General features: G+C 40.1%; 1 protein-coding gene across 1 annotated transcript; it reads right to left on the bottom strand.

Moving 5' to 3' along the window:
• Nucleotides 1-5,217: 5,217 nt before the first annotated feature.
• LOC133568431 (glutamine synthetase) lies at nt 5,218-11,839 on the bottom strand. The gene is made up of 7 exons (XM_061920349.1): nt 11,673-11,839; nt 10,903-11,092; nt 10,678-10,839; nt 9,155-9,301; nt 8,962-9,089; nt 8,697-8,896; nt 5,218-6,239 (listed from the first exon to the last, which is right to left on the bottom strand). Exons 2-7 carry the CDS (start codon nt 11,066-11,068, stop codon nt 5,927-5,929), a joined length of 1,116 nt encoding a protein of 371 aa, XP_061776333.1. The 5' UTR covers nt 11,069-11,092; nt 11,673-11,839; the 3' UTR covers nt 5,218-5,926.
• Between the last annotated feature and the right edge of the window lie 1,035 nt (nt 11,840-12,874).

Below are 12,874 nucleotides of genomic sequence, written 5' to 3'. Positions count from 1 at the left end.
TTCCTAAAAAATGCTGGGTGGTCCTGTCACAAAGAAGATCTTCAACTTGTTTTTTTGGCAGTAGGTCCTTAAAACAACAGAAACTTGTAATGTATAGATATCATTGAGGGAGCGGCATGGCGTAGTGGGTAGAACGGCCGGCCAGAAACCTGAGGGTTGCAGGTTTCGCTTCCCACCTATTGACATCCAAAAAATCACTGCCGTTGTGTCCTTGGGCAGGACACTTCACCCTTTGCCCCCGGTGCCGCTCACACTGGTGAATGAATGATGTTGGTCGGAGCTCAAACTGGCAGCCACGCTTCCGTCAGTCTACCCCAGGGCAGCTGTGGCTACTGATGTAGCTTACCACCACCAGGTGTGAATGAATGTTGAGTCCCACTTCTCTGTGAACGCTTTGAGTGTCTAGAAAAGCGCGATATAAATCTAAGTTATTATTATTGACTGAGGATCTTAGACACACTGATATTCCTAAAACATCGAAACACACCTATCAGAGTAAGGATCTTTGAAATATAACGTTTTCACAGTAGGTTAAAAAAAACGGCAGTGCTCCTGGTATATAGAGGAACTTCAACTAGCTTTTTTTGCAGCAGGTTCTTGAAAACAGTAGTGGGTCTTTGACAAATTTTTTTGCAGCACATTCATAAAAACGGCAGAGTACTACTATCGCACAGAGGATGTTTGGTTTGTGTTTTTGTAGGTCCTTAACAACAGTCCAAGACTCCTGCTTTCCCATCCATCCATCCATTTTGTACCGTTTATTCCCTTTGGGGTCGTGGGGGGCGCTGGAGCCTATCTCAGCTACAATCGGGCAGAAGGTGGCGTACACCCTTGACAAGTCGCCATCTCATCACAGAGACTCTTGCTCGATGGAGGGGTTTTTGTGTTGTTGGCAGTAAGTCCATAAAAAGAGCAAATGACCTTTGACTGTCTTTTCTGCAGCATATTTCTAAAAAAGCAGAGCACACATATCATAATGATCTTAGACTTCTGATTTGCGTGTTTGCAGTAGATTTTTAAAATGTGCAAAGTGCTCCTGTCACACAGAGGAGCTTTGACTCGTGTTTGTGGCAGTAGGTCCTTGAAAACAAGAGAAAACTTGTAATATAAAGGTATCTTTGACAAGATGTTTTGCAGTAGATCCCTGCCTGTCATATTGAGGGTCTTAGACAAGCTGGTATTCCTGAAAAAAAAAACAGCAGAACACACCTATCATCGTAAGAATCTTTGAAATCTAACGTTTTTACAGTAGGTTCTAAAAAACTGCAAGGTGTCTGTCATACGAGGATCTTTAACTCGTTTTTTTGCAACTCATTCATAAAAACGGCAGCGTACTCCTGTTTGGTTTGTGTTTTTGTCAGTAGGTCCTTAAGAACAGCCCAAGACTCCTGCTATATGGATGGTTTTGGAATTGCGTTGTTGGCAGTAAGTCCATAAAAAGATGAAAAAGATCTTTGACGGTCTTTTCTGCAGCCTATTCCTAAAAAAGTAGAGCACACCTATCCTAATAAGGATCTTAGACTTCTGATTCGCGTGTTTGCAGTAGATTTCTAAAAAGCACTCCTGTCACACAGAGGAGCTTTGACTTCTGTGTCCGGCAGTAGGTACTTAAATACAGCAGTGGGCCGGTCATATAAGGATCTTTAACAAGTTTTTTTTTGCGGTACATTGCTAAAAACAAGTAAGCCCTCCATGTTCAAACAAACAGAGGTCTTCTGTCATAAAGAGGATCTTTAACTTGTGTTTTATGCCGTAAATCCTGAAAAACCATAGATACTCATGCTATATAAAGTTTTCTGTCTTGGTATTGCCAGTAAAGCCCTAAAAACTGCCATGCTCCTCTATTATAAAGGTCTTGTGACTGGCTTTTTTTGCAGCAGATTCCTAAATAACGGTGGAATGCGCTTGTCATATTGAGGATCTTAGACAAGTTTTTATTGCCGCATATTCATAAAACTAGCCTGGCACATCTATCATATTAGGGATAATTTACATCTGACTCAGCTTTATGTCTGTCATGTGAGAATCTTTGGCTATTTTTTGCAGCACATTCCTAAAAACAGCACAGTACTTGTGTCACTTAGAGGATTTTTTCGACGTGTGTTTTTGTCAGTGGGTCCTTAAAAACAGCAGACTGCTCCTCTCACATAGAAGATCTTTGACTTGTTTTTGGTCAGTAAGTTCTAAAAAAAAAACAGCAGCAAACTCATTGCTATTGAGGATTTTTTGGGAAGGTCTCTAACAGCAGAATGTGCTTGACATATTGAGGATATTAGACTTTTTTTTTTTCAGCATAGTCCTAAAAATAGCATAGCACATCTATCCTGTTGGGGATATTTAACACCTGAATCGTGTGTATACAGTAGATTTCTCAAAACAGCAAAGCGCTCCTGGAGTAAAAATTATCATTATCTAGATGTTTGATAGTTTGTGCTTAAAACGGCTTTATGTCTGTCATGTGAGAATCTTTGGCTATTTTTTGCAGCACATTACTTGTGTCACAACGAGGATGTTCGACGTGTTTGTTTTTTTTGTCAGTAGGTCTTTGAAAACAGCAGAGTGCTCCTCTCGCGTAGAGGATCTTTGACTTGTTTTTGGACAGTAAGTTCTAAAAAATAACAGCAGCAAACCCATTGCTACGGAGGATTTTTTGGGGCAGGTCCCTAACAGCAGAATGTGTCTGACATATTGAGGATATTACACTATTTTTGTGCAGTGTATTCCTAAAAACAGCACAGCACATATATCATATTAGGGATATTTAACACCCGAATCGGGTATATACAGTAGATTCCTAAAAACAGCAAAGCGCTTCTGGACTATAAAGGATCTTTAAATAGATTTTTGACAGATTTGTGTCTGTAATGTGAGGATCTTTGGCTATCCTTTGCATGAGCACATTCCTAAAAACAGCACATTACTTGTGTCACAAAGAGGATGTTCGACGTGTTTTATTGTCAGTAAGTCCTTGAAAACAGCAGAATGCTCCTCTCACGTAGAGGATCTTTGACTTGTTTTTGGTCAGTAAGTTCTAAAAAAAAAAACAGCAGCAAACCCATTGCTACACAGGATTTTTGATTTGTTTTTGGCAGGTCACTAACAACAGTATAATGTGCCTGTCATAATAAGGATCTTATACAAATTACTCATGATCAGGAATTAGATTACTAAAAACAGCCATGCTTCTGTCATATTGAGAATATGTGACTACCTTATAGTAGATCCCAGATAGTAGAATATGCCTCTCATATTGAGGATCTTGGACTGGTATGTTTTTGGATCATATTCCTAAAAACAGCATAGCACACCTGTCATTAAGGATTTTTGCCTTCTGACCCGGGGTTAATACAGTCAAATACTAAAAACAGCAGAGGATATTTTAAATAGCTATGTTTGTAGTAGGTCCTTATAAACCACACAGTGCACTTGTCATATAGGGCAGTAATTCCCTAACTGGTGGTCAACCCAACAGTGGTAGCAGGTCTAGGTAGAGATGAGACGCTTGAGGATAAGTCAAGATTACATAGAGGATCTTTGACTCGCATTAGGAGTGCTTCGGTTTACATTTATTACAGATGACCAAGTTTTAGTCACAAAAATACAATTTAGTGCTTCCATCAAATTGAGAATCTTTGACTACCTTATAGCAGTAGATCCCTGTTAGTAGAATATGCCTGTCATATTGGGGATCTTAGACTTGTTTGTTTTTGGAACATATTCCTAAAAACAGCCAAGCACACCTGTCATTAAGGATCTTTGCCTTCTGCCTCGTGTTAATACGGTGGATTCCTAAAAACGGTAGAGGATATTTAAATAGCTTTGTTTGCAGTAGGTCTTTAAAAACCGCACAGTGCCCGTCTTATAGGGCAGTGATTCCCCAACTGGTGGTCAACCCAACAGTGGTAGCAGGTCTTAACTAGAAGATTACATAGAAGATCTTTGACTCGTGTTAGGAGTGCTTCAGTTTACATTTATTACAGATGACCAAGTTTTAGTCTGCCTTCCGCCCGAATTTAGCCACAAAAATACAATTTCGTGCTTCCGTCAAATTGAGAATCTTTGACTACCTTATAGCAGTAGATCACTGATAGTAGAATATGGCTGTTGTATTGGGGATCTTTGACTAGTTTGCTTTTGGAAAATATTCCTAAAAACCGCATAGCACACCTGTCATTAAGGATCATTGCCTTGTGACTCGTGTTAATACAGTAGATTCTTAAAAACGGTAGAGGATATTTAAATAGCTTTGTTTGCAGTAGGTCCTTAAAAACCGCAGTGGCTTATAGATTCCCCAACTGGTGGGCAACCCATCAGTGGTAGCAGGTGTCAAATACATACATACATTTGTGGAGACTATTAGGCTCTTGCCTTTCGATTTACTCTTTGCACACTTCCTAGTCACGTGACCGCCACAGTCCAATCAGCTGTAGTTTTGTGCCAGTAGCCGGAAGTGACTAGTATGCTCTTGCCAAGCTCCCGAAGAGTAAACAAGAGCAAGAAAATGCCAGTCACTTCCGGCCAGTAAATAGAAAGGCAAGAGCCTAATAGTCTCCACAAATGTATGTATTTGACACCTGTGTTACACAGGTCTTAATTGTGTAGATATGAGACACGTGAGGATGAGTCAAGATTACATACAGGATCTTTGAATAGCAATAGGAGCACTTTGGTTTACATTTATTACTAATGACCAAGTTGTAGTCTGCCTTTGCCCGAATTTAGCCACAAAAACCCAATTTACAGTTCCCCGCAATGGTACAAGTGATAGTCGCCTGGGTTGGTCATTGTTACTGTCAACAGCAATATTCCCTTGAAGTCTATTCAAGCAAAACTCTCCTACATTTTTAACATTCAGGTTTGGCGGTTGAAAATAGCGTAGGTTGAATGAAGTAAGGCTTTGTATTTGGTCAGTAGACTTAAACTTGGAACATTTGATGCCTTTTTAAAAACTTAAGCTGCTGTTTGAGCAGCTTGCGCACAACTAGAGAGAGCCCCTTTTGTTGACTTAACACTTCCAACCTGACAAACAGAATAAAAGTTTGGGATGTGTGCACTGCTGAGCCGTCACGCAGGCGTTGTGTACGGATATCATAATGAGCTGAGTCAGCTGATCCGGGTCCAAGTGTGACGCAAAGGGAGAGCTGTCTTTGTTTTTCAAAAAATACTTTACTATCTTTAACCAATTACGTCTACCAGTCAAGAGACAACACAGCAATGTTGTGATAAAAATAAGTTTTAAATGTATCAAGAGAAAAAAAAACCCAGGTCCAGTAAACATGACAGGTTACCAAATTGGGTGCATTAACAAAAAGGATAAAACTCCTTGAGGAAAATCTACAAATGGCATTATGGACAGATCCACCACATTTGAACATCATAGACATCTACATTTAGCGTACCAACACGGTTGACCCAGTGTGTCTGAAGACAAACGTTGCCATTTAAAAATACACTTCATCATAAAAATCAAAGAGTTAGTAACCGGGGTGGTTGGAAAAAGGCAGGTCAACATGGTCAATTAGCGATACATGAACTAACGATTAAGTTGTACATGCTGCCTAGCCTTAGCAGCTCTATGCCTCACTGTCCATGTGCTTTAGTTCATTTAGTCACCGAAGGAAACAAATAAGGGGGGAAGGGACAAAGAGGGGTGGGTGTCAGACATGGCTCGAAAACAGTTACAAAAGCCAATCCCTTCTAAAGACGAGGGGAAGGTACCCTGCCATGACCCGAGGGGAACTACAAAAATACATGACTTAACCGTTTTAAGTCGACCAGCCAACTTGAAGCCATTTAAAAATGCAGGTTAACGCATCTCAATGGGGAGGAGGGGAGGAGTGAAGGGATAAAATACAGTACTAGTTAAAAGAAAAGATCAATTTAAGTGGGGTGAGTGGGGGGGCGCGTCAATCCACGACTCGCGTCTTCAGTAATCCGCGGGCTCCTCGCCCTCCTCGCTCAGCAAACAGGTGCGTATGAGCGCCTCAGTGACGCCGTACGGGTCGCAGTTGGCCGATGGGCGGCGGTCCTCGAAGTAGCCTTTCTTCTCCTGGCCCACGTTGCGGGGGATGCGGATGCTGGCGCCGCGGTTGGCCACGCCCGCTGAAAACTCGTTGATGTTGGAGGTTTCGTGGTGGCCCGTGAGGCGGCGGGCGTTGTCCAGGCCACCTTTGGGGTCGTAGGCACGGATGTGGTAGCTGTGCCTCCTGCCCAGCTTCTCAATGGAGTCCTCAATGGCTCTGGGAGGAAGACAGAAAAGGAGTTCAGTGACGACGACTTGTACAAACACAGCTGGTCACAATAAGCTAGTAATTGATTTGCAAATATACTTTACATGCATTGAACATTTTTACTTTGTTGAGATACAAACACTGCACTTTTTTTAAAGCATATTCTACACCATTTTTCTCCTGAATTAGACATTGTCAAACAAACAAACAGCTAAATTAACTAAAAATATAGTATTGGCCAAACCAATCAGACCATGCTGTTTAATATTGTGGCCACTAATTGGCTCAGCTTCAGGCAGCATTACTATAATGCAGTGGTTCTCCAATGGGGGTACATGTACCCCTGGGGGTACTTTAAGGTATGCCAAGGGGTACATGAGATTTTTTTTAAATATTCTAAAAATTGAAACAATTAAAAAAATATTTATTAAATATATTTATTGAATAATACTTCAACAAAATATGAATGTAAGTTCATAAAGTGTGAAAATAAATGCAGCAATGCAATATTCAGTGTTGACAGCATGACTTTTTGTGGACATGTTCCATAAATATTGATGTTAAAGATTACTTTTTTTGTGAAAAAAAAATGTTTAGAATTAAGTTCATGAATCCAGATGGATCTCTATTACAATCCCCAAAGAGGGCACTTTAAGTTGATGATTACTTCTATGTGTAGAAATCTTTATTATAATTGAATCACTTGTTTATTTTTCAACTTGTTTCTAGTTATTTTTATATCTTTTTTTCCAAATAGCTCATGAAAGACCACTACAAATGAGCAATATTTTGCACTGTTATACAGTTTAATAAATCAGAAACTGATGACAGTGCTGTATTTTACTGCCTTATCTTTTTTTTCAACCAAAATTGCTTTGCTCGGATTAGGGGGTACTTTAATTAAAACATTTTTCACACAGGGTACATCACTGAAAAAAGGTTGAGAACCACTGCTATAATGGATTAAGAGTGTAAAGGAGACTAAAGTATGTTATTTCATGTCTAAAAAGGGCTCTCATATTGTTGAAAAATGAATATGAAAAGCAAATCTGGAAAAAAATAAATAAAAATGAAATACCGTATTTTTCGGACTATAGGTCGACGTTTTTTTTTTTTTTTTTTCATAGTTTGGCCGTGGGTGCGACTTGTGTGAAATTAACACATTACCGTAAAATATCAAATATTTATATCGTTCGCGACGAAGAAAACGTCCGCAATCATCACTCACACGCCAACCAATAAGAATTTGGCGGGGGCGGGTCATGGCAGAAGTGCAATGTGGGTCATGATATGCTAACTGCTAAATGTTACTGCCGGAGCTATTAAATTGGATCACATCAAAATTGGCGGAAACTTATGAAAACTGAAAAGGACTGAACTAAAATGGCACCGAAAAGGAAATCATATACTGAAGATTACAAGCTAGACGTAGTGAAATATGCTGCAGAGAACAGCAATCGAACAACAGAAAGAAAGGACGCTAGCGGGGCGCATACCAGAGGCGACACCGAGAAAGAAGAATTCATCGGCTTTAGCGATCCGGACTAACAGATTGTTTGGTAAACGTATGTGTTATAGTTATTTGAATGACTCTTGCCATGATGTGTTGCGTTAACATACCAGGAACCTTCTCAGTTGGTTATTTGTGCGTCATAAGGCGTATACTTATTCAGCCTGTTGTTCACTATTCTTTATTTATTTTAAATTTCCTTTCAAATGTCTGTATTTGGTGTTGGGTTTTATCAAATAAATTTCCCCCCAAAAATGTGACTTATACTCCACTGCGACGTATATATAATTTTTTCCTTCTTTATTGTGCATTTTCGGCTGGTGCAACGTATCTTCCGGAGCGACTTATAGTCCGAAAAATACGGTAATGATTCCTACTTTGCGGAAATTAAATCGTAGTCATGTCCGGAAACAATTAAAAGCAATAAACGGGATTAATCTCGAGAGGGACTAGCGGTTAAAAAAAAAAAATCGATGGACTGTACAGTTTATAATAAAAACATCAGTTGTATTATTTCCTAAGTAGTTTGCATTTGGCTTTGTTGGTTCTGTGTTGTGCAAGTTGCTCAAGTAGATAGGTTTTCACTTTCTCATGCACTCAAATCCTTTTACAGTAGCTTATTTTCACACAGAATGCCTTGTAAACTATTTGTTAAATAGCAACACATGATATAATCCAATACAAACAGATTATAGTATTTAATCATAATGAGCATAACAGCGTAACATTCCAAAGGCTCCCCCCCCAGTTTCCTGGTGTAGTACAACTAGAATTCTAAATATAGGTCAGTTACTGTACTGTACACCTTTTATATTATAAACTGCTAATATGGGTTGAATTAACTACATATTACTACTCCTTTTTTGGTACAGGTGAAAATAAACCTATTTGAATGTCTCCCCTGCTATGCAGTTATATCCTATAGAGTAATAGATCCTTTATTTCTTTCAACTCACTTTAGTCCACCTTCTTCTCTCATCTCCTTGGTGCTAAAGTTTGTGTGGCAGCCGGCACCGTTCCAGTTGCCAGGGATGGGCTTGGGGTCAAAGGAGGCGATGACGCCAAAGTCTTCGCAGACACGGTGCAGGATGAAGCGCGCCACCCACAGGTGATCGCCCATGTTGATCCCTTCGCATGGGCCAACCTGGAACTCCCACTGCAAGCGGACCACCAAGATTAACTCAAAACATGAACTCGCAGTGTGAAGACAACTATTCTTACCTGAGCAGGCATCACTTCTGCATTAGTGCCACAAATCTGAACCCCAGCATAAAGGCAAGCTCTATAATGGGCTTCCACGATATCTCTTCCATAGGCTTTGTCTGCTCCCACGCCACAGTAGTATGGGCCTTAGAAGAATCAAATTACACATCATATTTTTGTTACATTCATATATAACTAGCTAGGGTCTCACCTTGAGGCCCCGGGAATCCATTAGAGGGCCAGCCAAAGGGGTGCCCATCCGTGCCCAGGATGGTATACTCCTGCTCCATTCCAAACCAGGGAACTTGGTCCTCTACCATTTTCATCACCTTACTGCAAGTGATTCGGAGGTTGGTTTCTGCACAAAAACAAGTCAAGCATGTTACACTGACAATAAGGACTTCTGTTGCAAATCAGTCACGCTTATTTCTCCTCCACGTGAGCAACACAGCATTAATACTGTGCACAAACGTCTCAGTTTTCCCTCTGGAGGCCTGCAGCAGTGTGCGTGTGAAGGTGTGCGGTTGGCGCGATTGTCTGAGCATCCACCCTCCTAATGAGGAGCATGCTACTCTAAAACAAACATCAAGGCCCTACTTGTTCACACATGCAGGCCAGAGACGTGACATCTGTCTGACCATCTGCTTTAGGCCGGGAAGAGGTCACTGTGAGGTCAGCTGGCCCCGTATTGTGTAGATCTCACTTCCAAAGTGTGGCACAGGGCCATTATGTTGTAAAATGAAATTTAAGCAACAACCACAAATGAAATAGAATTTTCATGTACTTTACCAACAACACAAGGCTAAAATGTTTTCTTCAGGTATGTATGTATATATATATATATATATATATATATATATATATATATATATATATATATATATATATATATATATAGTATTTTTTTTTCGGACTATAAGTCGCAGTTTTTTTCTCCATAGTTTGGCCAGGGCTGGGACTTATACTCAGGAGCGACTTATGTGTGAAATTATTAACACAATAAGATTAAATGGGATTCAGCGATTAGGAGTGACAGATTGTTTGGCAAACATATAGTATGTTCTATAGGTTATAGTTATTTGAATGACTCTTACCATAATATGTTACGTTAACATACCAGGCACGTTCTCAGTTGGTTATTTGTGCGTCCTATAGCGTACACTAATTCAGCCTGTTCACTATTCTTTATTTCAAATTGCCTTTCAAATGTCTATTCTTGGTGTTGGGTTTTATGAAGTATATTTATTTCCCCCAAAAATGCGACTTATACTCCAGTGCGATTTTATATGTTTTTTCCCTTCTTTATTATGCATTTTCGGCAGGTGTGACTTATACTCCGAAAAATACGTTTTTTATATATATGAAAAGTTTTAATCTTTTGATATATTTTATGCATAACAGATGTTAAAACTTATCTGATCCAATGTGTCTGTTATATATATATATATATATATAAAAATAATGTATCAAAAAGATTTAAACTTTTCACATCAAGTGAAATAATTGTATGCACATATATGTGCATTGCAAGCCGCATCATAATCATCAGTCTAGTTTGGAATGTGTTTACTTCAGATTGGTAAAACATTGATATCTTCCTAAATAAATGACATTAATTGGTTAAATTAAACATTTGTACTATTTTGGAACTTTTGAGGGAACTACACTTAAACTATTGTGAAAAAAGTTGCTTCAAAAGATAAAACAAGCAATTTCTGTGGATCGTCGTCATACCTGCAGGCATGCGGTTGTACTTGAGCACTTCACAGAGGACCAGCTTGTTCGGATCTTTGCGGAAGGGGTCGCGGAACATGGCAGCAGGGATGAGATACATGTCGCTGTTGGAGCCTTCAGCTTGGTAAGTGCTGGACCCGTCAAAGTTCCATTCAGGTAGTTCTAAATCACACAGATGTTATTGTATCAAATTGACAGACAATCTCCGATTATTTTCCGACTTACCTTCAACGCTTTTGGGATTAAAATCCAAGGTCCTGGTTTTACACCGCAGCCCCTCGCCAGTTCCGTCAACCCAGATGTACATGGCCTGGACTTTATCTCCCTGGGGGAGCTCCAAGTACTGCTGCTTGATGACTTTGCTCAAGCTTGCGCTTGAGGACACGGCCATCTTTTATTTCCTACTATAACACACCTGTGCACAAGATGAGGATAGTAGGTGAGAATAAGTGCCTCTAGGGGGCGCAAAAAAACAAAAAAAGCCACCATTGTTCCCGTTTTCCAGAAAAACAAGACATTATCAGCTCGTAAGGACACTGGAAATGATTAAAATGTGTCAATTAATGGATAAATCGAATCATTGTCTGGTACATTTTATGATTTATGAACGCCTCATTCATAATATAATGGCTATTTGTATTTTATCGAGGCTCGCGCCTAAATGGTTGAAGATCGGCTACAAAAACAACAAAAAAGTCCTATTTACATCCTGTTGACTGAATCTAGCTGTAACCATGGTTACTACACGAGTGAAGAAATATTACGTCATCCATACTGCATTAGCTTCCTCGACGTCATCCAACTTGATAACCAGTCTCAAAAACGTTACTAATCCCGAACACTGGAATGGAATAAACCATGATGCAGAATAAAATACAAAATTTAGAAAAAATGTTCGTACGAAAGTTTAAAAATTACAATACTGGTGCCGTAGTTTGAAAAATGAACATGTCGAGAAAAATGACCAAAAATGGAAAATAAAGTGGATATATTACCTGGCGAGACGGGAAAATTGAAATAAAAACTAAAGGACTGTCGGGTCCAATATGCCGTCTTGTGATGAACCGTTAGTACCTCTAACATTCTCCGGTACTGAAGCGCCAAGAACCACCTCATTTATAAGGAAGTGTTTTAGATCTGGCCGTTTCTGATTGGTCCAAAGCGCTAAGGCTGCTGTGAGTGACAGCTCAGGCAGGTCGCTCATTGGTCAATATCCACCAAAGTCCCGCCCAGTTTTGGAACGGTTTTGCCTCGTGGTAGCACCGTGTTCCTCTTCCTCTTCCTCTCACGCAGACTCCCTCTTGTCCCCTTCTCACACTAACACACTCCCAAATAAGATGAATCGACCGCTTTTTTTTTGTCTCGTCTTTGAAGAAAACGGCGATGTAAAGGTGCTGGACGGGAAACCCAATATCCACCTCGACGGGGACAGAACCGCTCGGCAAGACTTCTGGGTTTAAGACGCCACCAAGTGGTCGAACCCGGTAACTGCACTTGTACTGGTTTGAATGGGAGAGGTTATGTAATTTCACCATGACACCCCCCGCCCCCACTTGGTGGTTTTCATGTGAGCAGATCATGTGGAACTTATATGTTGCATGTGGGAGAGAGCACACATGCTAACTATCCAAGACATGCACATATTTAGTGCAGTTTTGCAGCATCGTCGTTTCTTGCAGTGACTCCCAACTATTCTTTATGGTTATTAATACAAGTTATATAATCAAAAGTCCCCTTTGACAAATGCTCTGGTGACCACAATGACGGCCTGATTGCTATCACCTCCAACATTAGCGACACCTGGACAAAAGGCATCCATTTATTTAGTGCAGTTTTGCACCAACTCCCAACTAGTATTTATGGTTATTAATACAAGTTATATAATCAAAAGTCCCCTTTGACTAATGCTCTGGTGACCACGATAAAGGCCCCGATTGCTATCACCCCCAACATTATCGACACCTGCACAAAAGCCATCCATTTTCTGCAACGATTATCGCCCTATCAGGGCGGCTAGGGACCTATCCTAGCTGACTTTTGGTTCCAACTAGCACTATTAGGAATGATATTCCCACCTACGGACAATGTTTAGTCTCCAATTAGCCTAGAATGCATGTCAAACCTTAAAAGCCTGACTATGAGGCAGAACATCTGCCTTCATTTCACTAAAATGCTCAGTTTGTATGTTATATATTAA

This window comes from Nerophis ophidion, linkage group LG14, assembly GCF_033978795.1.
Source record: "Nerophis ophidion isolate RoL-2023_Sa linkage group LG14, RoL_Noph_v1.0, whole genome shotgun sequence".
NCBI classification, from domain to species: domain Eukaryota; kingdom Metazoa; phylum Chordata; class Actinopteri; order Syngnathiformes; family Syngnathidae; genus Nerophis; species Nerophis ophidion.
This window is presented reverse-complemented; position numbering and strand designations above follow the sequence as displayed.